Source organism: Cyprinus carpio, chromosome B13 (genome assembly GCF_018340385.1).
Source record: "Cyprinus carpio isolate SPL01 chromosome B13, ASM1834038v1, whole genome shotgun sequence".
In the NCBI taxonomy this organism is placed as follows: Eukaryota; Metazoa; Chordata; class Actinopteri; order Cypriniformes; family Cyprinidae; genus Cyprinus; species Cyprinus carpio.
In genome coordinates, this window is record NC_056609.1 from 25,291,346 (window position 1) to 25,318,029 (window position 26,684).

Here is a 26,684-nt window from a genome sequence, read left to right on the forward strand (position 1 = left end):
AGAGTGACAGTGCCTTTTTCACTGCCAATCTTTTGGTCTTTCTGTTTTTTGGTTACTCTTTCTCTAACAGGCTTGCGAGAAGACATCTTACAGGCTTCCTATAAGAAATAAAATCTCAAATAAGAGGAAATGAAAATTGTGTGGCTTTGAGTCCATACACTACTATTCAAAAGTTTGGCTTTGGTGAGATTTTTTAAATTGTTTTGATAAAAGTCTCTTATGCTCACCAGGGATACATTTATTTGAACAAAAATACAGTAAAAACAGTAATATCGTGAAATATTATTGCATTTAAAAATAACTGTATTTTTTTTTTCATTTGAATATATTTTAAAATGTAATTTATTCCTGTGATGCAATACTTAATATTCAGCATCATTACTCTAGCCTTCAGTGTCACATGATCCTTCAGAAATTATTCTAATAAGATTTATTAATTTATCACAGTTGAGCAATTAAAAACAAAAATCAAACGTGAACAGCATTTCATTGAAAAAAAAGGTATTTTTATCTAAACATAATTTAAAAGTAATAACTTATAATCAGTTTAATGCATCTTACTGACTAAAAGAGTTAATGTCTCATTGACTCCAAACTTTTAGATGGTAATGTATTTTTAAATGCTAATATATTTACACACATTTAAAAGAATTGTAAAGGTAAATGTAAAGTTGATACTTAAATAAAACACAATTTTGTCCACAGTCAAACAATCAATCAAACTCCTGTATTGTCCAGAAGCATTGATTTCTGTCAGTGTGTTGTTGTTTTTTTTGGTAGGTGATGAGTTTTTCCTCCCCTGTTGTCTCAGAAAACACATCTCCATCTGGTTCGGTCATCTGTGGCATCTTTCTGATGCTCTGTGTCAATATCTAGAGCCCTCATGTGGTGCTTAAATACTCAGCCAGCAGCTCTTCTGCTAGATCAGTGGTTCTAAACCTTTTTTGGGCCAGCGCACCCCTACCCATTATCCAGGTCCCTCACTGCCCCCTCATCAAATAAAACGTAATCTAATTGTCCTCACTGAATATTAAAGTTAATTATTATTATTTTGTGTTTATAACAAGGACTGTAAATATATTTGCAGTAATTCAAATGTATGAATATTTTGAATTCCCTTTTTTTCTGACATAGTGGACATGGTTATTTTGGAGGGCAAATACCACATTTACACATTCAAATGGAAGAAATGCAAACCCTACTTTACTATTTCTATTTCATAAATTGTGTGATTTCAAAGTTTGCTTACAAATACTTCAAAGAAAACTAAGTACAAAAAGTTGGGATATTTTGTAAAATTATCAAATCTGTGATTTTTTTTTTCGAAAGTTTTCACTGACAAACTTAAATGTATTTTGTAAATATATATAACAAAATTTATTCTGAAGTTTGTAACACACTCCAAAAAAATTGTGACAGAGGCAAAATAAAGGTGAAAAGGTTGTAGAATAACCAAATAAACTGTTTTGAAACAGTTCACAGGTATCAGGTGAATTGGTAATAGGTGAGGGTATCATGTTTGGGTATAAAAGGAGCTTCTCAGTCTTTGCAAGCAAAGCTGGATCATGGCTCAAAATTTGTTTATATTAACAAAATAAAATTAAGTTGGCCAGTAAAAACAATTGATTTTTTTTTCTTTGTACTTCAGTCAATTAAATAAAGGTTAAAGAGAACAAACAACATATTCTTGAATTTATGGCATTTCACAAAAAGTCCCAACTTTTCTGGAACTGGGGATTCAAAATTTTCAAAATAGTTACTATTTTAGTCTTGTCCTGCACAGTAAAAAATGTTGGAAGGGCAAACAAATTATTTAAAATTTATATATTTATAAACAAGTGTACAACATATATAAAAATATTGAATAAGCATTGTATAAATATGTCTGAGGAGTAAATGTTTAAATTTTAATTGACATAATTTGCTGTAGTTTTCTAAATGTTGACCAATTAAAACATTTTAGTTGAATGGGCTATAAAACTATTTCAGTAAAGGTCGAGCCAACTAAAAAAAATAACAATTCAGGCAAGACAGAAATTGATTGAACGTAAAATTTCTTTGGAACTAGTTACTAAATAATAATTAGTTAAAAACAGCTTGAAATTGTTTTTACAGCGTGATTTATACAATTGGTATAGTCAATTAAATTTCAAAACTTGCTTTTTTTTGTCAGTGTGGTGTCCAGCTATAATAATAATAAGAAGAAATGTTTCTGAAGCAACAATCAGCATGATTTCTGAAAGATCATGTGACACTGAAAGCTGGAGTAGTGAAGCTTAGCATGAGAGGAAAACACATTTTAAAATATATTCAAATATAAAGCTTTTTTTTCAAATGGTAGATTTATTCTTTGTACTATATTTTTTAAACAAACAAATGCAATTATTATTATTATTATTATTATTATTATTATTATTATTATTTTAAATTAAGCCATTAACAAATCTTACTGACCCTTTTTTTTTTTTTAATGGTAGTGTATATTTTAGGCATTATTTTATATATTATATAGGCCTATTTTAAAAGCATGTATTTTAACCCAAATAAACACCCCACATTAGCCCATACATAATTTTATTTATTTAAAAATGTCACTGAATGCCACATGACATTCATCACATATTTGATTTGACTGGACTTGAAATATCCCAAGGAGCAAAAAGGGCATGTGGATATAAAGTAGGCTATATTTGTGAGCTTTGAATAAACTCTTTAGAAATTTGGCATTCAAGTTATCATATTTATTTTTCTAAACAAGAAGAAGCATCGCATGCTTTATCTTGTCTAAATGCTTGCTATTGTTTTGACGGAAAGTTCGGCAGCTGCACTACAGAAAGTCCCCAACAACAGGTTGACATGCATGCAAGGTCAAAAAACACTTTCATTGTCTACAATATGCATTTATTTTGACCCTTTTTGCTCAACGACTTCCAAACGATTCGTTTAACGATTAATTTTTCCAAACCCCTCCTTTGCATGATGCTAATCTGTGGTGATTGGTCTGATTGGTCTCATTTTAATGACATCATGCCTGTAATGCCTGATAAAGCAGCGTTTGTGAGTGCAGTGCTTCTTTGTTTACAGTGTTACTGGGGAAACTGCTATTTTTACTGCTCCAAAAGCAGCACCTAGTGGCAAAGAATGAATTTGCATTTTCATTCAACCAATGCGAAAAGACCAACAAGTGGGCAGTCAATATGCTAATGTTTCATGTTGACATCAACATGAAACGGCTTGGGATTTGTTTTAAAAACAGCTCGGTTCAATGATTCAGAGTTGACTCTTCCTTTTGAGAGACAATAACTTTATACATAGTGCACTTTCAGATTTAAAACTTTGCAGTATGTTTTCATTCACTTTGAGCTATATTACACACTGTATGAAAGGTAATTTTCAAAAATACATAATAGGGGCACTTTAAAGCACAAAGATCCTGTGATAATCAGCTGTTCAGTAACTGAGCGCAAGTGCTACAGTAAACGGATGCCGCGGTCTATTTCTGACGCATTCCACGCACTTGCGCTACCGACAAGTTGACAAATTGATACAGAAAGTGCGCTTTGATGCATCCAGTGTAGAGACGGCGTTAGTATGTGGCAGACCATTTTCTTTGCAAGTTTCAGCTTATACTTTGGCGTAAACTCATCTTAACCAAACACCCCCCGATGTTCTCTGAATGCCCCCTGGGGGGCGTTACCACCCCTGTTGAGAAACCCTATGCTAGATGAAGGAGACTTTTGGACACGGCCAATCCAGTGCAGAGTCTGAGCAGCATGTAGAGTGTTATCAGAGCAGCTCACAAAAAAATACAAACAGTTCACATTAGGTTTGCAGAAACCACTAGCATGTGTGTGAAATAAGGAAGTACTTGTGGCAGTTGGACTTGCAATACTGTCTTTAACTTACACAGTATGTTTTGACTAATGCGAAAGGAGTGAATGTTTCTGCCATAGTCTTAAAAGAATAGTTCACCCAAAATGAAAATCCTGTCATTATTTTCTCACCCTCATGTAGTTCCAAACCTGTATGAGTTTCTTTCAGCTGTTGTACACAAAAGAAGATATTTTGAAGAATGTTGGTAACCAACCAGTTCACTGTAGCCATTGACTTCCATATTATGAAAAAAAATAAATAAATAAATACTACAGTAGTCATTGGCTACCGTCATCTGTTTGGTATCCAATATTCTTCAAAATATCTTATTTTGTGTTCAACAGAAGCAAGTAAGTCATACAGGTTAAGAACAACACAAGGGAGAGTAAATGATGACAGAATTGTTATTTTTAGATTAACTACTCCTATAAAGGGATAGTTCACTTTAAATAAAAAACTAAGTCCCAAAATCTTTCAAAGTCATGTGGATTTTAAAAGTTGATTGAGGCTCTGAAGTGATTTAAAGGTGAACTCTAATAAAAGTTTCATTCAAATGCTGATTTGAATATTTCTGTGAGCATCCTTTGAGCAGAAAATCCAGCACTCTAATCAAAGCGTGTCTGTCCTGAAGCAACCTAACATCCATTAAACTACCAAAATCACAAACGTCTTGAGTCGACAGACATCAGGATCCATTGCGGAAGAAGGAACAGAATTTGATGTATCTGTCTGCACTTTTCAAAAAGACTAACTAATTAACTGTGCCTTTGAACACAAAGAACAGTTTATACGGACGACAAGAAGCCTTGATTAGACTCTTTCAAAATCACAGACACATGGCTAATAATTTCATTACAACAACTGTAAACAATGAGTAAAAAATAAATTATTTTTGCTGCCACTGATTGCCTGATGTCTAACCTTGTATTTCAAATGCCCTTCGTTGTATTTATATTCGTATGACACTTGCCACTGGTGGCACCACACACAGTTATGTACAGACATTATAATGCTTTCAAAAAAACATTTTTGAAACGTGCTTGATCTTCAGTTGCCCAGCCCAACAGACAAAACAAAACAAAACAAAACAAAACAAAAGGTTTATCCTCTGGCATCACCTTTATTTTAAAAGTGATTACTACAAAAGGACTCTTAGCAAAAATGTTTTAACATGGTCTATATTAAAAGTTTCTCTATTTTCAATTGTTCAGTTAATTTTGCCTCGCTTCATAACATTGCTTGGACTACTCTTAAATCTGGCCAAAACAAAACAAAACAGCATTCAAATACTGATTTGAATATTTCTGTGAAAAAAGAAAATCCAGTATTCAAAGCATGTCTGTCCTGAAGCAACCAAAGTTAAACTACCAAAATCACAAATGTAAAACAAAACACAACAAAAAATAATCATCTATTATTATGTTTATTTTAAAAGTAATTACTACTTTCAGCAGAAATTAATCCAAATTCACATGGCCTGTAATTGTGAGGTTAAAGGCAGGCATGTGTGTATAATGTGATGTCAACTTGGAACACACAGAAAGAGGATCAACGTGTTTCCAACACAATGACTTGATGAAAAAACCACACCTAGATCTGACTTCAGGATGAGCCATCATGATGAGTAATGACCTCATGCTCATTATAAATTTGTGACATTTCAGGGACATTCTGTAGGGGGGAAAAAAAGAAGAAAACAAAATACCTTTTTACAGACTGACAACCACAAACTGAAGAACATGCTCTCAAAAGTCAATCCACAAAGACAAACCATCCAATAGGACAGAGGGAGAGAGCAAAAAAGAAAAAAAATTGAGTCATATTGATTCTTAAAAGCCTCTTTCCTCTCCATTCTTTTTCTCTTGTGCACTAAATATCCAATTTGGCTGCTCTATACAGAACAAATGTACAGCAAACCGAAACCAACATATGTTCAAGTAAGATCTTTCAACAAAAGCACAAAGCACTTTTCACTCAAACAAAATAACAGTGAAACTAAACAAGCTTGTCTCTGTCTGTTGCAAATATCGACATTTCTTTAAATAAGGCCATTTTTATGTCTCAGCTATTGATTTTAATCAAAAAACAAAACAGATTTCAGCCTTTTCTGATTTTGTTGCATCAAAACAGATTTCAGCCTTTTCTGATTTTGTTGCATGGTCATTTAAAACTTTCTTGGAAACTTTTTTTTATAATTCACGCACACACACACACACACACACACACACACAGAAAATGGACACCGCACTTTAACACTGGATGTACACACACACACACACACAGCTCTGCCTACCACATAATATAGTTATATTTATATATATATAATATATATATTAGGGGTGACCCCAAATAGTCGACAATTCGATGCTTCAATAGGAGGAGCCTGATTCGACTCCCAATCGCAAGGTATTTTGAACATGCCATTCTGGTTATATAGGGTTGCTCAAATGTCTAATTTCACATAGAAGTACCATTTTTCTCCCAATATCTTAATATACAGCCTATTATGATAATGCTGTAAATAAGCCACCCCCATAGATTTAAGTTTCACTTTCCATAATCCGTGACCGACAGAGGAGCATCTTGGCGGCAGGGATTTAAATCTTTAACCAGACTCAAACCAACACAGACAGAGTGAAAGACTGGATTTTTTCGATCAGGTAGGGTACAAGTGATTTAAAAACATTTCAGCCAGTTTATATATTTATATGTGACCCTGGACCACAAAACCAGTCTTAAGTCGCTGGGGTATATTTGTAGCAATAGCCAAAAATACATTGCATGGGTAAAAATTATAGATTTTTCTTTTATGCCAAAAATCATTAGGATATTAAGTAAAGATCATGTTTCATTAAGATATTTTGTAAATTTCCTACTGTAAATATATCAAAACTTAACTTTTGATTAGTAATATGCATGCTTAAGAAACTTCCTTTGGACAACTTTAAATGTGATCAAACCAACACAGACAGAGTTTTCTCAATATTTAGATTTTTTTTTTTTTTGTGACCCACCTCAGATTCCAGATTTTCAAATAGTTGTGCCAAAAATCATTGTCCTCTATATATGCTCTTCCTACTTTTGATTAGTAATATCTGCTGAACTTTAAAGCCCATTTTCTCTAGATGTTTTTTTGCCCCCTCAATCTTTCTAGCTGACTACCTATCTGCTGAGAGCCCATCTCTGAAATCTTTCTAGCTGAAGCCTTTTATCACCAACTCAGGAAATTGGAACATTTCACTGAAACATTTGTGGAGTGATTTTGTTTTGATAATATAAATTGGCGTTGAGCGAAACATCACCCGAGATGTGCACAGACTGCAAACTCTTCTACAGTCAGCCAACACTTCCCATAATCAGATCAAGAGGATATTCCTGCATCTAACAGATCAGTGCTTTTCAATGACTTAGAAAAGGCCAGCCCTGAGCTGAGAGAAAAACAAATGTCATGCAATGTTATGATTCCTCCTAAAACTAATCCTTGAAGTGACATTAAGAAAATTTTTCCAGACCCTGCTTCAGAAGTTTCTCCTAAAATTCCTTTGGGAAAATAAAAATAGAAACAAATGACTGAAACACAGAAAACTTGTATAGTGTTAGCACAACACAAAATGTATGTTTCTTGAGAAAAAATTTACTAGATTAAACGGATAGTTTAATCTAGTAAAAAAAAAAAAAAAAAAAAAAAAACATCATTTACACATTGGTAACCAAACAGTTGATGATAGCTGTTGACTTTTATAGCATTTTTGTTCCTTACAAGTCAATGGTTACCGTCAACTGTTTGCTTACCAACATTCTTCAAAATACCTTTGTTTGCACTCACATAGGATAGAAACTCATACAGGAGTAAATGATGACAGAATTAAAATTTTTGGGTGAACTATACCTATCAACTGATGCTATTGGTAATATATATTATGTATTGTTGCATCCTTCACATTTTGAAAATAAAGTTTAAAAAAATTAATTCATATAAAGTAATTTGCAAATTATTTAATTCACTGGACTAACCATAAAATATCACATCATAAAATACCTCTGGTTTGTTGAATTTCCATAAACAAAATAAGCATACTGTATTGTGAAAATTACTCACACTGTACTGTGATATAAGATTTGGGTTATAGCACTATCCATAATCTCCTGCAAGGAGACAAAATCAAACTCTGACAACATTTCTGAAGGTAGAGAGAGGATGTTACAGAGAAATACAAATAAATAGATCAACACACAAAGTAAAAATGAAGAGAGCCAGAGATCACAAAGATCGACGCCACACCAGCTCCCAAGCGTGCATCAAGACACAGCAACAAGGTACAGCAGAATGACAAAAGTGGAGACATAGGTGATAAACAGATAAGAGCGACTATAATAATAAAACCACACCAATATAACACCAAGTATAAAAGAGAGGAAGAAATGGGCAGAACAAGAGACAAACAGAAGGAGGGAAAAACTGATTTGATACACTCTCTGCACAGATGATGGGAGATTGGAGCTTGAAAGCGCTCTCTGGTCACTGTGGTGATGAGAGGACATGTAGGTTTTGTTAGTAAGCAACTGAACGTGACCAAACTAATTTCACCTCCAACACCACAAGTAAACAATTACTCTGCTTATTTTACAGCACAAGGGTGTTAGAATTAGGATTGTCTTCCATTTTTCTACTACATATCTGTATGTACTGTATGTTTCTGTTGAGTTATAATGTGTATTTTAGCACTATAGAAAGAAATTAGGGTGTTTGGAAAGGAAAAGGACTGACTTTCCTGAATTCAGGGTGCAATTGTTTTGTAGTGGCACAGGACATTAGAAAGCACTAGCCACTCAAGATTTCAAACAGACGAAGAATCCATGAATTTCTTTCTAATGAGCTTGAGTGAATAGCAAAATCTGTTATATAAATTGACACTTGCCTTCTAAGATAACTCATGTTGGCCAAATTCAAAGAAAGCATTGCACACCCACGACCATTCAGAAGTTTGGGATCAATGAAATGGTCTCAGTTAGCTTAAACGCAGTACACGTAGCAAGGGCTTTTAAATAATATAATAAATACATGCAGTACTAAAGTATTGTACATATCCATAGTCACAATGCAACACACCATACGCATCAGGTGTAGATACAGTGTTAGCAGGCCATATACAGCTTGCAGCTCACTAGCATTGAATAGATGCATCCTAGGAGCATCCCAGGAGCAGTTCAGTGTAATTATGTCCAGTGTATTTTTTAAATAACAGCCCGCCGTTTCATTCTGATGGCATGAGACTTGAGAAGTGTTTCCTCCTCCCTCTAAATTAGGCAGAGAAGACTGACTCCACTCTCAAAGTGCACCTGCGGGCTGACTTTAATGGCTCACCTAGCAGCAGATATCCAGCGGAGTTTAATTACAGTGACAGGATGAAATAGGTGGAGTTGATATCCAGCTCGTCTTTTGAGATGGAGACCCAGATTTCTCTATCCACTTTTAAATGGTACATACATACTCTGAGGTGTGTTCAAAGTACAGGCAAACAGCAAGAAAGAAATATATGCACGAAAAAAGACAGCCGACATGGACAGGAGCCAAAGAATGTGGATCTGTTCCAATATTTAGTGCACCATCAATAACTATGAATTCACCTATCTTTTAAGAAGTGTCTACTTTAAAGCCGTAGCTTACAAAAATAAAATCTATCAAGTAATTTAAATAGTTAAAGCTACATTGTGAAAAATGATCTAGCTACACTATAAACTACAAACAAAAAACAGCTATTTACAAAAAAATAAATAGCAGTGGTGGACAAAATACACAATGAAGAATTTCAGTAAAGGTACAGATACAGTACCTTATTAAAATATTGTCATTTGACCTTTATTAGGCTTGCCTCGTCTGTAACACTGTTGCATAGCTTTAATAAAAAAAATAACAATAGTAATAAATAATAAAAAAAAATGACAGCTCCTTTTTTCCTTTCTTTGATGCATCAAAGCCATTGGCAGGTCTTTTTTGTGCACACGTCCCACTTTGTTGCTTCCCAGAAAACCTGCCCTTTTGTGGAACTCCAGCATTTTGGAGGAGGGGAAAAACACTTTGTTGCTTCCCAGAAAAACTGCCCTCATGTGTAAGGGCCTTGAAGGAATGAGGAACCCAAAAAAGACTCCTTAAAATTTACTCAGGCCATCCAAGAGGTACATGAGTTTGTTTCTTCATCGGAGCTGATTTGAAGAAATTTAGCATTACGTCACCTGCTCACCAATGGATTCTCTGCAGTGAATGGGTGCCGTCAGAATGAGACTTCAAACAGCTGATAAAAACAACACAATAATCCACAACTTGACTCCAGTTTGTTAATTAGTGTCTTATGAAGTATAAAGCTATGGGTTTGTAAGAAACAACAGTTGTTGTTAAACACAGCAAAACCAATGTTATACATGTATTGAGCAGAAACAAAGACCTTTTTACAGGCCTTCCCACTCTCTAGGTTTCTCCAGTGCTAGAAAGTTTAATGTTTCTTTATTTTTTATGTATTTGTATTTTTTATTTCTTTATTCTTTTTTCGATTTTTTCTCTCTATATCATAAAATTATTTGTTTGGGTATTGATTTAAATTTCCCACATTGTTTCTCAGAAATCACTTACTGCACCTTTAGTGCATTTGAACCGTCGTTTCTAGCCAAAACTTGAGTCCATATTAGCACTTCCTCCAGTGGAAAAAGTCCATCCTCTATTGTTCTCTCACAACAAAATCCACCCACATTTTTGTTTAGAACTGTTTTCACTTGTAAACAGTGCTTGATGCTTGCACATTTCTCTCCTTAATTAGGTGAGACAACCTTTTCACTGAAAAAGTGTGGCTTGGAAGCAATGGTTTGAAGTTAAAAACATCTTAATAATCTATTTGTTTCTTACAAACATGCAACTTTTCACTTCACAAGACATTAATTGATGGATTGGAGTCGGGTGGATTATTGTGAGGTTTTTATCAGCTGTTAGGACTCTCGATCTGACGCCACCCATTCAGTGTAGAGGATACTTTGTCTAGCAAGTGATGTAATGCTAAATACCTCCAAATCTGTTCTGATGAAGAAGCAAATTCATCTATATCTTGGATGGTCTGACACATAGCTCACATGAATAGAGAAAAAGATTTTTCATCAGATTTAATTAATTTCGTTTTGTTCCTTTTTGCCATCTTAGAATTTTCATTCATGTTCATCACAGAGCATTCTTGGATTGTTAGGTTTGGATTAAGCCTTTTTGAATAGGATGAATCACAAATATTATTTTCCAGCCCATAAATAGCCAATTCATGCACATTTGCACACCTGTATATTAATGAGCCAAGATGCGACATTGCTTGACAACCACAAACGCCACTCAGTTATACTATGTCTACACCAAACACACCAAATCTAAACAACTCCCATTATTATTAATGAACCTGTCTACACTAAAACCAACCGTCTGCAATAGTTTACAGACTGTTGTAAGAAATTGCATCATGGATGTTCTGTGGCATGAGAATGGCAGAATTTCAACCGCTGCACGTTATACACAATTTTACCACCCAGCCCTGTACATAACATCCTCACTGCACTCTTCAAATCATACAAAAATCCATAACAATAAACGCTGCATGAACAGACAAGGATATCTAAAAATGTCAACTATAGACGCCCACCAATCTTTTATCCTCAACCACTAATCTGAACAGTCTGACAATAGCCACAATTTATTTGCCTCGATTTCCACTCAGCCTTGCGGCATTTCCAGCAACGTTTTGAGATTTTTATTACGGTTGTCAGTTTGTCTTTGGCAGACGTGACGGTATAATTCATACATCATCAGACGCTTAGTTTGGAGAGCTGTATCTGGCTGCTTCGGTAATGAAGGTGTGCAGAGAAGATGCAGAGACCGATTTGCGGGACGCTGCCACACAGAGATAGAGATACAATTATCTCTCTGACTTCGCTCAGAGCGTAAACGCTGAGCTGTAACATCCCATTTCACCAACTCCAGGAATGAAATCGAAAGCTATGGTTCTGGATAAAAGGTGGAAGGTTTATTTCGCAAAAGTGGTGAATAAAAGCTCTTATGGGTAAGAATGATGGACAGAACTTTGAGTCTCACCCTCAGTGTTTTGAGCCGAGATTTGGGTGATGATAACAAACAAGCCAATCGCCAACCCCAGACAGCCCGATCGCCACCAGCGCCTCCTCATCTTCAGTTACTGCCTACTGCCAACCCACCTGCAGAGAAACAGAGAAACAGAGATCTTAAAGTCTAAAAACCAGTATATCACTGTTAACTGTGCAGAACTATTACAAAATAAATCAAATATTCAGTTTTTAAAATCAACATAAAACTTTGGTGTAATGCTGCATCCGTACTGATGGGTTATTTAGAGAACATTTAGAGTAACTGTTATCATATTTATATATATGGATATAGCAACATCCACCTTGCTTTCTGCATAATAAGATCGGGCATATTGGTCAAACACTTTCATCTAAGACTTCATCCATGACATCAGTGGATGCCAGATGCCCAACACACAGACATTCTTCTGCACAGTCAGTAAATGTCTCATGGCAGCTCAAACTTCAGTACAGATTCAGTCAAATTTAGACAAGTCTGTCAGTTAAGCTGGCATGTGGATATTGGGTCAAAGTTTCACACTAAATTAACAATTGCTAAAGTTACATAACAACAAAAAAGATAAGATAAAAAGATAGAAAGCAAGAAATACAGTAAGAACTATGGTTCAAGGACAGTTTTAGCCCAGTTCAACAGTTTTTCTTTTTTAATTAAAAAAAACAACTTAACACTATAATTTGTCTACTTACAATGTCTTAAAAGTGGATAATATGTTTAGAATTCTGTCATTTTTTTTAAAGCTTTTATAATTAGCATATTATCAATTCCACCAAAAAAATAAATAAAATAATAATAATAATTATTGCATTACCTTGGAATTATAAGGTTGTATCTCACATTTTTGTCAAAACAGAGTTATTCACATATTCTTATTCTGTGACAAATTATTTACATTGTGATTTTTTTAAGTGGTGTACATTTTGAGACTTTTTTTATTTAGAAAACAAAAAGGTTCTATCTATGAAGTATACTGAATGCAAAAACTTTGAAGCTCAGTATATACAAACCGCTCAGAATGCAGATGGTGGCGATTTTGCATAATTTTAATATGCGCATTAAATGACTCTTGTCTCCAAGTACACAGACTTTAGAAGGAAAAAAAAATGGTTGTAGTGGAAATTGTCAGAATTAAGGGACCATCATAATTTGTATAAAATCATTTTCACACATTTATTATTGACATGGTTTATAATTATTTCATCCTTGTTTACATAACCATGGTTAAAAGAAAGAAAGTTAAAATGCAATTTTTTTATATTACACATTTTGAAATGTTAAAAACAATAAAATGTACAAATGTTATTTCATAAACAAAAATAATTCAATACTTTAAGATCGTAGTTTAAATGAAGGGTAAAAAAATAAAACAGATACAAAGGCATCTGAAAAGCAGGAAAAAATAAATGATGACGGCAAAGTTTAACTTTTTGCATTTATTTTTTGCTGATTTTCAGATGCCTTTAGATCTGTATTATTCTTTCACAAACAGGTCAAAAAAGTTTTATATAAATAAAATAAAATAAAAATCATTTAAAAAAAAATAATAATAATAATTTTAATAAAAACTTTATCTAGCTGATATTTTCTCAGTTGGTGTGTGTAGTGGAAAACAATTCTCATTATAAAGCCATTCTCAGAAATACGGATTTAATCTAGTTTGCTTTGTAGGTTTTGATGCGCAAGGACAGATATTACTTGACTTTCTACAAATATACACAAGGGATTACAGCATTCATTTATGCATTTGTGTGTGTGTGTGTGTGTGTGTGTGTGTGTGTCCCGTCTGGAGGCTGGCTGTCTTGACGGTTGCTGCCTACACGCGGAGGTTGATGTAGAGATAAACTTAAAAAACAAGTGTCTCCATTTGATCTGTCACCTGTATTCATACTCACAATCTCTACGATGTGCCTGCGGCAGCCGTATGAGCCACTGAAACTGCTTTAAAACCATACGCTGGTGTGCGTCAACACAGTCATCTAAATACAACATCAGACCACGTCGCCGCCACTGTCAGATTCTCTATTCCCAAAAGAGCGCAAGCAAGTCTCTGGAGCCTGATGGGTGAAAATGATAGTTCCCACTTTAACATTTCCACAGAGTGCTCAACAATTGTGACAATACACAACAAAAAGGGCTAGAGAAACATTAGAACTTGCTTACGCTGTCTTTTGTGTTCTCTGCTTTGATGTGGAGGTTTGAGGAGCATAAGCAAGGCCCAAAATTAACTTTCTGCCAATAACGGATGAACTTACAAAATTTTACAGCCGTAAATATTTCTTACTGACCATGAAACTGTAGTTTTGCACTACAGCAAAACCGACAACATATGTTGGTGCATTTTCTGAACTAAATTTATGTGGTGCTGGTCAGTGGCAACGAGCAGCTGCATTTCCAGGGGACCTCACATAGAGCTGACATCTATGGTTTATGTATGTACATGGTTGCATTCTGTACATTCTGTTTGACTATCTTTGACATTCTGATCTTAAACTAGAATTTCTTCTTATCCATTTTCAATGTAAAAACTTTTAAATATTTTTTTTAAGCCAGAAAAAAATATTAAAAAGTTTTAAAAACACATTCTGGATTAAATTTCTTTTTTCTTATTTTGTTTTTTCTTTCTTTCTATTTTTCAAGTTTTCTTTGTTTCTTTCTTCCTTTCTTTCTTTCTATCATAAAGGCATTTGGAATGAACTGTTAATATTTTTAAACATTTGGTAAATGACAGAATATTTAACTCAACGCCTAGTCATAAAGACTACAGTAACTGACAATTACATAATTAAACATATAAAGTCTACTTGATATGCACATTTATAAGGCCTCTAAATTATCAACATGATCAAAACATGTTGAAAATGCCTTTATTGATTTATTAATTAAACATTACACATTAGAATAACTTATATTGTTGGTTTGCATATAGTTAGTATATTATTTATATATAGTTATTTTATATAGTTCTTTATACTGTAGTGTAATATTTCACTTACTGGAATAAAGCAACTTAGATTTACTTGATTATCCATTATACATAATTTTTTTTGTTTGTTTGTTTGTTTGTTTGTTTGTTTTTTCAAGAAAAATCATGTTGAAATACGAGTATCAAATATAATACATAATGTTTTGAGGAACATTTGTTTGTCTATATCTCGTCTATATCTCAGTCATCGTTGAATTGTGTTGCATTCAGAGGTGGAAAGTAACGAATTACATTTACTCGCGTTACTGTAATTGAGTAGCTTTTTTGTGTACTTCTACTTTTTAAAGTAATTTTTAAAATCTGTAATTTTACTTTTACTTAAGTATATTTTGTTTTAAGTATTGTACTTCGCTACATTTTAAAACACATTAATTACTGAGTTAAAAAAAAAAAATCGCTCGCTGGAAACTACTGCTGTAAATAATGGGCAGGAGGGCAAACTGGCGCTAAAATCACAAGAAAGATGCAGACGGACAAGACAGGCGTTAGTGGTGCAGACACCGCTGAAAACGAAACCCCGTCATATTCTGAAGTTGAACTCGAAGGAAATGAAGTGAACCCTTGGCCATATTTATCCTTTATTATGCAGTGTAATCTGTGCTTGCCTAGAGAGACCAAACTAGCAGCTTATAAAATCTCGACAACACATCAACCCCTTCGCAAGCATGTAGAGGTAAGCTAAATAACTGCATCGTTGCATTGGTGGTTAAAATGAAACTTTGACATTTTATCAAGAGGTTTTGCACAAATTAAACAAAAAGACAGTGCTACGGAGTGTGCGATATATATCGTCTGCGATAATATCATAATTGTTGTTTTAATGATGTGAGCGCGCATTTATAGTGCGTTCTTTCACTGTGTGATTCAGTCTTGTAAAATACATTTAGAATGATCACAAAATTGAAGCTATAGGGGCAGAAAATTTACATATTTATATCATTTCATATAGTAGGCTAAATCAAAATCACACAAATAATGCCGTCTTTTCCTCCAAAAATCATCATGATTAAATATAAATAAATATATTAAGAGACTTACGTTTTAGACACCATATTGCCTGTTTTTGCTCTATCCAAACACAGCCACCAAAGCACAGTTTTGCGTCTCTGAGCAACATGACAGTGTTTCGTTCCTGAATGAATCAACCGTTTAAATGATTCGGTTCAATCGCAATGACTCACTTATTAACAGTGACTTGCTGACACATACTGGCCATTTTAATTTCACATTTAATTTTTTATAATTTATTTCTTATAATTTCAAATGAGTATTCAACATTTTATGTCTTGCATATCAAAACATTATTCATGCATGTGTAACTGCAGGTTAAATGCATTCTTGTCCTGCACTAAACATTACATTTACATTTAGTCATTTAGCAGAAGCTTTTATCCAAAGCGACAAATGAGGACAATGGAAGCAATCAAAAACAACAAAAGAGCAATGATATATAAGTGCTATAACAAGTCTCAGTTAGCTTAAACGCAGTTCACGTAGCAAGGGCTTTTAAATAATATAATAAGTAAAGAGAAAACAGATAGAATAGAAAAAGAATAGAGCAAGCTAGTGTTAGAGGTCTTTTTTATAATTGTATAATAAATGAAAAGAAAATAGATAGAATACAAAAAGATTAGAAAGGTATTTAGATTTTTTTTTTTTTTAAATAGAATTAGTATAGTGAGTGCAAAAGTTAGAGGGTCAAATAAAGATGGAAGAGATGTGTTTAAGCCGATTCTTGAAGATGACTAAGGACTCGGATTGAGTTGGGCAGTTCATTCCACCAGGAGGGAACATTTAATTAAAAGATGTACCAAATATGACACAAAAATGCATATGCATATATACATAAAGCATATATACATAAAGGTTCAATATACAGTTCCATTCCATTCCAAAAAAACAAAGTTTTTTACTGACTATTTTATTTCAAATATCAGGCTTTACAGAATTAAGGAAAACAAAGATGCCCTAATGCGTGGCTATAAACTGCCTGAAATCAGTCAAAGTTACTGAATCAAACATGTCTGTGTGAAACCGAAAGTGGAACTACATTAAGTCTAACAGATGTCTTTTTCAAACAATGGATGAGTAGGTCACTCCATTATTTTACATTGCTTTACAAAAGCCTATATTGCAAAAGGCTGTGTTGACAAACAGGTCTTAGTGCTCTTCTGAGTATTTGAGATCAAGCAAGAAAAATAGACTCACTGCCAAAACCTGCTATGATCCTGCTAAACAATGCTGTGCTGCTTTAACATCAAGTGTGAATACTGCAACTTTATATGGCCACTGAAATGAATATGCACTGCTCATTGCATTGCAGATGCAAGATGAAATAGGACATAAGACTTTATGAATAAACTACATACAGCTATCTAGACACACAATCACGCATTTCTAAAACAGCTTTTGCATATGTGGAAGCACACTCTCAGATGCAGGTAGTTCTGTCATGGAGGACATCTCTCTGCCTTTCTTCTCTATGAAAAAGATTCATTATTTGCTCTCCACATGCATTTTTCCTGCACTACCTCTGTCCTTTAATCAAAGTATAATACACACAGTCTCAAGCTCAGAGTCCTTTCTAAGCCTCATTGACAGTCATGGCAACAGACACCACTTTCCCCGGCTGCTATCAGGGCCCTTAAGACATGCTGGAATCTGTCTATATATCACAAACTTTCCTCTATATTTATTCCCTTCACTTTCTAAGCCTTGCATGTGTATCTGTGATTATTACGGACAGTTGCAGTGTGAAACTGTTTCGTTACGGAAATGTTATGGAATGACACGCATTACAACCCACAGAAACCAACCGAGAAACAGACACGCTGTAGTGAAGATAGTAAAGAAATAATAATAATAATAATAATAATAATAATAATAATAATAATAATAATAATAAGCACTGATTAAAACTATTTAGGCTGCACTTAGGGAATGTACAAACTGATAAAATGTGTAGCTTAAAGGCAATGCAAATCACTTAGGATTAAAGCATCTGCCAAATGCATAAGTTTAAATATATATTCTGATCCTTATTTCTACATAGAAAGATTAAAACAAAGATAATTTTAGTATGTTTTACATAAAAAAAAAAATAATAATAATACAATTTCAGTTTTTTTATGCGAAATTTCTGGATTAATTCAGTGTGTCAACTGCTATTTATTTTAGTAATTGTGAAATTTACTACCAATTTCTGTGTGTATTTTTTTAACATAAAATAAACATCTAAATAAATACATTTAATGTTAATTACTTCGTGCCAGAAATCCCAAATTAAGTGGACAGACGGATGACTGTTTAAATGAACATCAGATGACCAGATATGAAATGCATATCAGATTTAGAAACACATTCGAAAATAATCCAAATTGGATGCCAAACAATTGGATCTCATAAGTGTTTTTGCTTACTTGCATGCCAAAATTATCCAATCGATCCAAGCCAGATATCTGTGGAAGAATAAAATTAATAAAAAATAAAAAATAAGAAAAAGTGGTTGACAGCACAAATGCTGCCTTATATTGACAACATTTCAGTTTTCAAGGCTGAAGGTGCTCAATAAATCAAACAGGAACCATGGCTATATGTGAAAATGCTGTTGTCTGCTACATGTTTCTATAAAATAGAGAGAGAGTGTGTGTATGTGTGCTTTTGAAATACAGTAAGTGTGTATGTGTGTGTGTGTGTGTGTGTGTGTGTGTGTGTGTGTGTGTGTGTGTGTGTGTATGTGTGTGTATATATATATACACACACATACACACACACTTACTGCATTTCAAAAGTGTGTCCGTGTGTGTGTATATGTATATATAAATATATACACATACATATATACAGAATATTTTCTCAATAGATAAATAGATAGATAGACAGATAGATACCTGTAGATAGATAGAAAATATTCTGTATGCATGTTATTTTTATAAAATAAAATACATTGGACAGCAGTTGACATATAGTAATAATAAAAAAAATGTATGTATAAATTACACAAAACTGGATGCAAACATTCTTTTTTTATAGCTGAATATTCTGTTTCTTATTTCTCTCAGAAAAACATAAAAGAGCATTTTGATCTAAAGTATGAATTAAAGAGAGGTCATTTGATAACACTGCAGCATACTACGGTCTGAAATGTGTATAGTCAATAATAATAGTCAATAGTAGTTAAAATTCAGTGTATACAGTGAAGTATGCAGCAAGCAGTACTCTAGTATTCCATTCTGAACAAAGCCAGTGAAGCACTCTTTAGCAGATGGGGATCATTCACATTTCATTCATGAAGTGCTTGTGTTTTCTATTAACCAGCTGGTCTACACTATACTCAGCCCTCATGACTGCATTTGCTCTGTTTAGCTACATATTTAAAACAACACAGGGACTGAATTATCTCATGTCATCTTGAGAGCAGACTGAAACCTGCAGCCCTTCCTGCTGCTGGAGTAACAGCGAGCAGTGCAAGCTTGATCAGCCCTTAAATGCATCATTATTGTGCTCCCTGTAATGTTCTATTATTCCTACAACATTTCAAATTCTCAGCCTGTGTTTCTTAAGAAGAGCACAGATGGCTGGGCAGGGTTTTATTATCAAGGGTCTATGCATCTTTCACAGTAACATTTGATATCAAAGTACAAAGCTGCTGGATTTCCGGAAGGATCCAAAGACCTCTGAACAAGCTGCCTCCTGCTGTCAAAATTACCCAGCAGACATGAAGTTCCTAAACACCAACCCCGACAGCAAACGTTTTACATCCAGACTGTTATCCCTCAAACACCCGCTCTCGTAGATCTGGATTTCCTCTGATCTGTATTGCTATCAAAACACACAACTGATGTCAGAATGACAACGTGGTGATTCAATTAGCATTTGTTGACCCCAAACAGAAAGAGCAATTTTTCTATTGGGATTTAAAGCATTTGCATAATTTGAACATATTGCTTATACTCATGAGTTATGTCTGTGAAATTATCAGCATGGCTGATGAGGGCAAAAACATTTCTTCAATTACAAATAAGCTAGAGTGATGACACTGGCTTATGTTCAGTAAAGTTCTCTCCCAAAAATAAATTAAAATGTAAATTTTAATTTTAATTAAATGCATTGGACAACTGTTGGCATACAGTAAGAATACGAAACTATAAAATAAATGCGGGAATGTTTGAGTTCATATTAAGATCTTGGAGCTTTTATGAATTTTAATTGCAAATTTTGTACAGCATTAAAAAATGTAATAAATTAAGACAGTTGTGACATATAGTTAGAATACAAAACTATAAAATAAATGCGGAAATGTTTGAGGTCAAATTGAGATCTTATGACTTTGTATTCTGGCATAACCAAGGACAATTTAAGATATTGTTGAGATCTCTTAAACTGAGAAGACGGGGTTTTTGTCTGAGAAGAACAATTTGAAAAGCAGGAGACTCGAATTGCTCTCCCTGAATGCTATCAGGAAAAAAAAAAAACAATTGAGATGTTAAAAAGATATTTTTTGTAGTTTTTCTTTCCTATGGGCTGTAATGTTTAGGAATTCAGAGGTTTTTTTTCCATCACTGGCTATTAATCTAATGAATTGTGTTTGAACTACGAGAGCGTTTCTTTCTTTACTCAAGGGCTTTCTCACCCTTTTTGCGTGTGGTGAAGGGTAATGGATCAAAGTGATTGGCATCACTACGTTTCAGCAAAGCAATCAGGGGTAAGAAGGCCATTGCCATTACTGTGGACTATAATATCAGCAAAGCACACCTGCCTAATAGCGCCCTGCTTTTTCCACTGTCACAGGCAAATAAGAAATCAATGGAAATTGCTGACATCTCACGCTAAAACCTATTACAGTCAATGTCCGACAGTCTTTTATTCATAAAATGTTCTGTCAAGCTAAACCCCTCATCAAAGACACTTTGATGCTATGTCATGCTAGGACACTGTTTTGCATTTCTAAATAATTTAAAATGACTAAACTTCACTGACAAGCTACTCATTCGCCCAGCATGCTTTCAGAAGCCACATGAAGGATGATCACATGATGGGTAACTGATCAGCGACAGTCACTTGTCATAGACACCAAACAGTTAAGACATTACTGAAACCTCCCAGTAAAGGTAAAATAAAATGCTGTGCTTTCTCCTGCCTTAAAGCAATAGTTTGGCTAAAAAACTAAATGATGTCATTATTTACTCACCCTCATGTCATTCCAAATAACAATTTTACAGTTTCACAGTACAAAAATAACAGCATACAGGTTTTAAACTACATGAGCATGAATAAATAATGAGAGAAGTTTCATTTTTGGGTGAAATATACTTTTAAAGGAATAGATCAACAAAAACTTAAAATTTGCTTAAGAAATGTAGAATTACATCACTTGCTCATTGATGGACCTTCTGTAGTGAATGGGTGCCATCGGAATGAAAATGAAAATTAGCTGAAAATGTAATCACCTTCAGGCCATCTAAAATGCAGATGAGTTTGTTCCTTCATCAGAACAGATTTGGAGAAATTTAGCATGCTCACCAATGGATCCTCAGTGAATGGGTGCCATCAGAATGAGTCCAAACAGCTGATAAAAACATCACAATAATCAACGACAAGTAATCTACACAACTACAGTTAATCAAAAAGATGTGTGTTTGTAATAAATCCATCATTAAGATGTTTTTAACTTCAAACTGTTGCTTCCGGTCCTCTATCCATAACATTGCTTTCTCCATTGAAAAAGTATACACAGATCAAGCACTGTTTACAAGCAAATGCAGTCCAAAATAGTTCTAAACAAATATGTGGGTGGATTTTGATGCAAGAAGACAACAGGGGGTGGATTTTTTCACTGGAGGAAGCATTATTATTGATTATGGACTTGTATTTTAGATTGACATCAACAACATCTAAATGATGGACATATTTCTTACAAACAAACAGCTTTTTGTTTGACAAGATTTTAATTGGTGGACTGGAGTTGTGTGGATTAATTGTGGATTATTGTGATCAGCTGTTTGGCAGTCTGACGGCACCCATTCACCCATTCACTTGCAGAGGATCCATTGCTGAGCAAGTGATGTAATGCTTCATTTCTCCAAATCTCTTCTGATGAAGAAACAAACTCATCTACATCTTGGATGGCCTGAGAGTGATTACAATTTCAGCTAATTTTCATTTTTGGGTGAACTATTCCTTTAACCCTCTCGCTCATCTTCTATTTAATTTTTATCTGACTAGAGTGCTGAGGTGAACCAAAATGAGTGAACGCTGCCAAAGACAGTAGTGCAATTCATTACCCAGCGTCAGATGTAATCAGAGGACGTCAGGGGTCCAAACACTAATGACTCCAGTGATTAGCCCATGTTAATGACCTAGACATGTTCCAAAGCACCTGTAATGGCAATCAAGCATATAGATGTGTTACTGTACGCTGGAATTTTCAACTTGTGGAAATGCGTACAAGTGTGTGTCACACAAACAAGGCAGCACCCGAGGAGATGTAGATATAGCAATATTAATGAAACCTATTCATAGAGACAAGTGTGTAAAAATGTTAACGAAATGCTAGCATAGCTAACCAACCATTATCCTCTGCGATATACTAGGAGACTTCAAACCAAATCAAACACCTGCAAAGATAATATTAGCACTGACATTTTGTTTCCTTGTATTTAATTTTTAAAGCGTTGGGCAATGGAACAACATCATGGTTAAAATTTCGGGATATTAAGTAGAATTATCCTAAATCCAGCTTTGTTAGATGGAAATGACTTACACATAAAAAGATGTCATTCCAACTAGCCAAACAAATCAAACAAACAATTTCATATTGAGCAATGCTGCCGAGTTGCCACATCCCCATTCAGCATAAATAAATAAACCCTTATTTTTTTTACTGTTATGCTAATAGTATTTTTTATATGGTGTTTTATGTTTGCTTATTGTCACCATAGATCACCCAGAAATAATTATATCATTTTTACTCACCTTAATGTCGTTACAAACATGTATAACTTTATTCTTTCTTCTCGGAAATGTATAAGACACAGTATTTTGAGAAATGCAGCAGTGTTTTTTTTTTTGTTGTTGTTGTTGTTGTTCATAAAGTGGAAGTCAATGGTCACCAAAATTGTTTGGTTACCAACATTTTTCAAAATATATTATTTTGGGTTCTGCCGAAGGAAGACAGTCATACAGATACAAGGGGGATCTATAACATTCCAGTTTAATGCCAACAATGTTCCTCTGGTTTATTATGAAATCTACATGACTGCCTAAACACATTGAGAGCAAAATTACTGTTATGTGTAATCTATATCTTTAAGAAACTACATGTATTGGTGATCTTTCAAAAGTAAACATCTGTAAATTGACATCAGTAGGTTTTGTTACTTCGCCACTGAGAACCCCTTCCAGCAATCTGCACTCCACGTCACAACATCAAACAAACCAGGGGAAATAGCACTAGAAAAGCTATATATACACACACACACAGTATAGCTGTAATACAAGTCAAGGTCATAGCACACAACAACCATATTAAAGTAAATGACAAGGTGGCTGTGGTTTGTGAACTAGGGGCAGCACACTAGTTTAAAAGCCAGTGTGAACAGAGCTGAGGTCAAACCAGAGCAGCACCACATTCAGACTCTAAAAAGATGGACAACACATCAAGCTGTGGATCAATGAAAGGTGCAACGGATGCATTTCAAGGGTCGTATGGCTAAAAAAACATTTCTATGTCACAGAGTTTTTACTTTTTATATTAAAATGTTAGTTAAAAAAATTCTGCTCTTGAACACAAATAATGTTGCTTCTATTATAGAGTACAATTTTACATGCTAAAACAATCTGCTCTGAATAGTTTTAGTGCTGATTTACTAATGCAAATAAGGTGGTGTCAAAACAGTTCCAAAATTGGAGCTTTCTGCACAGTTTGCCACGTGTGCAGTATATTTAATTTGCTCCTATTTAATCAACCAGCCCATCATTTTTCAGACATCAGAACAAAAAGACTGGATCTATGACTGCCAGCTGACAGACTTATTTTCATCCTGCAACAAATTTGCTACCATGTTTCAGAAACCAGTTTAAGCTGATATGACTTGGTGTCAACTCATCTGATCATATCTAGAAAAAAATACTCCAACAAACTCAATAAACACTTAAATCTACACTCAAAGGAACAAGTTGTTGACAACATTGTTTCTCAAGGGTCTCATAACCAAATGCCATGACGTGCGCAATATGTGACCAGGAGCTGTAATGGAGATTATGCAGGTCTGTTCATCACAAAGCTTCAGCAGATACAGTACACAAGTCATATATACAAATTTTATAATCCTTTTATAGTGATCGAATATGTGCAGATTCTTAAAAAATTTATTTTGTTTGTTCCAAAGAAAAAAATAACATCATACAGGTTGGGAATGAGTAAATAATGACAGATTATTCATATTTGATGTGAACTATCCTTTCAACAATAAAGAATGTTCTTTTCTGTTCACAATGCTTTCAGTCCTGACTGACAGATTTTCAGACAAATCATATATTGATTGCTATAGTATTGATGCAGGCATCACCTAGCAACTTTCTTCTACTATAAGAAGCAGAAAGCTGGCAGTATGGAGACAGCTGACAGAAAGCTTGAAATCTACTTATCTACACCATGGCGTTTCGCCATGGAACTGAAGTGATGCTCTGCTAGAGTAAGAATATCTGGCACTGCAGAGAAAAACTCTCAAATGCATGAGCTGCCATGGTGAAAAAAGTCACCATGGTGCATCCTGTCTCATTAGAAAAACAGTGATTGCAACTGGCACATCTGAGAAAGTTTGAATGTTTGACCCTTTAGATGGACTAATGGCTTGTGCAAGAACATTTCTTCTTAAAGGCTTCTAAAAACATCATCCCTAGAGTGGAGAGATGAGGCATTCGCATTCTCACTCGCACACAAAACACACTTTTTTTTTTTAAACCGAGCACTCACCATTGTGGCAGCAATGTCAAGTTTTTCCAAGAACCTGAGAATGAATATATTGAAGCTATTATTGGCAAGGACGTCATTTGATTCTTTTCAGTTCACACAAGGCTACCTGCTGTACATTTGAGGGGAAAGTTCAGTCATAAGTCTTCACTTAGTCAGACATGAAAATGCACCTCTGCCCAGTGCATTTGGCTCTGGCGAACCTCTATAAATCATTCAGTTTGCCATGTAGAAGGGGGAAATATATGCACAGAGGTAGCTAAACGTGAACACTGCTGAAAAGAGCAGCTTGTATTTTCACCTGGTTATGCTGGTGAGTGCTAATGAATCTATGTATGGTTCTGTCTTGTTGGTAAAAGCTACTTAAAAAGATAGACCACCCACAAATGAAAATTCTATCATCATTTACCCACTCTTATGTTATTTCAAATCTGTACTGTGCAAACTGCACTGGAAAAAATAGTAGACATTTTTCAAAAAAGAAGAAAAAGTCATACAGGTTTGGACATTTGGAATGGCATGAGGGTGAGAAAATGATGACAGCACACCAGCATCCAAAATAAAATACATCCTGGTCTCTTCAACAAGGCATGATTGTCCATTGAATGCTGAAAAGTATGTTAATAGATAAACTAGATCTGTACACAAAATGCGGATCTCATTATTCTCCATAGGTATTCATACATAAAGTATAGTTATCTAAATAAATATCCATTAACATATTCTACATATTCTGTGATTCATATTTAATATTCAAACCACTCATCAATATTTCTACATCTCTGAACATTGTTTAAAAAATGGACTTGCAAATATGTATCTAAACTGTTACATTCTACTCAATGGCCCTGCTGTTTTACATACAATTTACTTAATTTGTTTTGCTCATGTTATATAAATAAATGTATTTAAAATGTTATATTCTATTTTTTAGTTCTTTTTAAATAATCTGTGTATTTTTTCATTGTTTTTTGTTCAAAAACAATATAAAAAATGGAAATAATGCGTGTACACTTAATAGGAATTCTGATGTAGGTCTAATCATAAAAAGTGGGGTCCAAAAGTGAAAAATGTTTTAACCCGATAAATAAGCAGGAGTTATGCAAATGAAGAAGAAATTTGCTGTCATTAAACAAAAAGAGTAAGTAAGTAACAAAGTAATTCAAAGTAATTCTGAAATTCGTATAAATGTGACCCTGGCTATGAAAACCCAGCTAAAGTAATTTTTTTGTGATTTACTGTTGTCTACATAAAATCATTCTTAATAAGGTAAAGAACATTCTGTGAAAATGTAACACTGATATCTTTAATACTGACTGAGAAAGACCATGTCAAAGATTAAAATCATAGTGAAATTAATGGCTGAATCAAACTTTGATGCTTGTTATCTCATAATTAGATTTTAGCCTGAGACTTTAACCTGGATTTCACAGAGAGGGTCAAAAATCGTTCAATGCAGCTTTCACTCAAAATGCTAATATAATTTATAATGAAAAGTGGAAGTCTCAGTGACTTTTGGTTTAAAAAAAAAGGGTTACACACACTCTCCTTATGCTAGTAATTACCATCTAGAAGCAATATTTGAGCTAATTTCTGCAGTTTAATATGTTTGGTGAATAGAGAAGCATTCACAGACTAGGGCTGGTATTGGCCAGAATCTGGCGATACGATACATACAGTATCATGATACAGGGGTTGTGATACGATGT

General features: G+C 34.2%; 1 protein-coding gene across 1 annotated transcript in view; it reads right to left on the minus strand.

Moving 5' to 3' along the window:
• Window positions 1-26,684, minus strand: part of pcdh15a (protocadherin-related 15a) — a 173,894-nt gene that overhangs the window by 138,691 nt on the left and 8,519 nt on the right. The window contains exon 2 of the mRNA XM_042737424.1: window positions 11,993-12,111. Within this exon, the coding sequence (XP_042593358.1) occupies window positions 11,993-12,083 (91 nt within the window). The 5' untranslated portion in view covers window positions 12,084-12,111. The remainder of the gene's footprint in view (window positions 1-11,992; window positions 12,112-26,684) is intronic.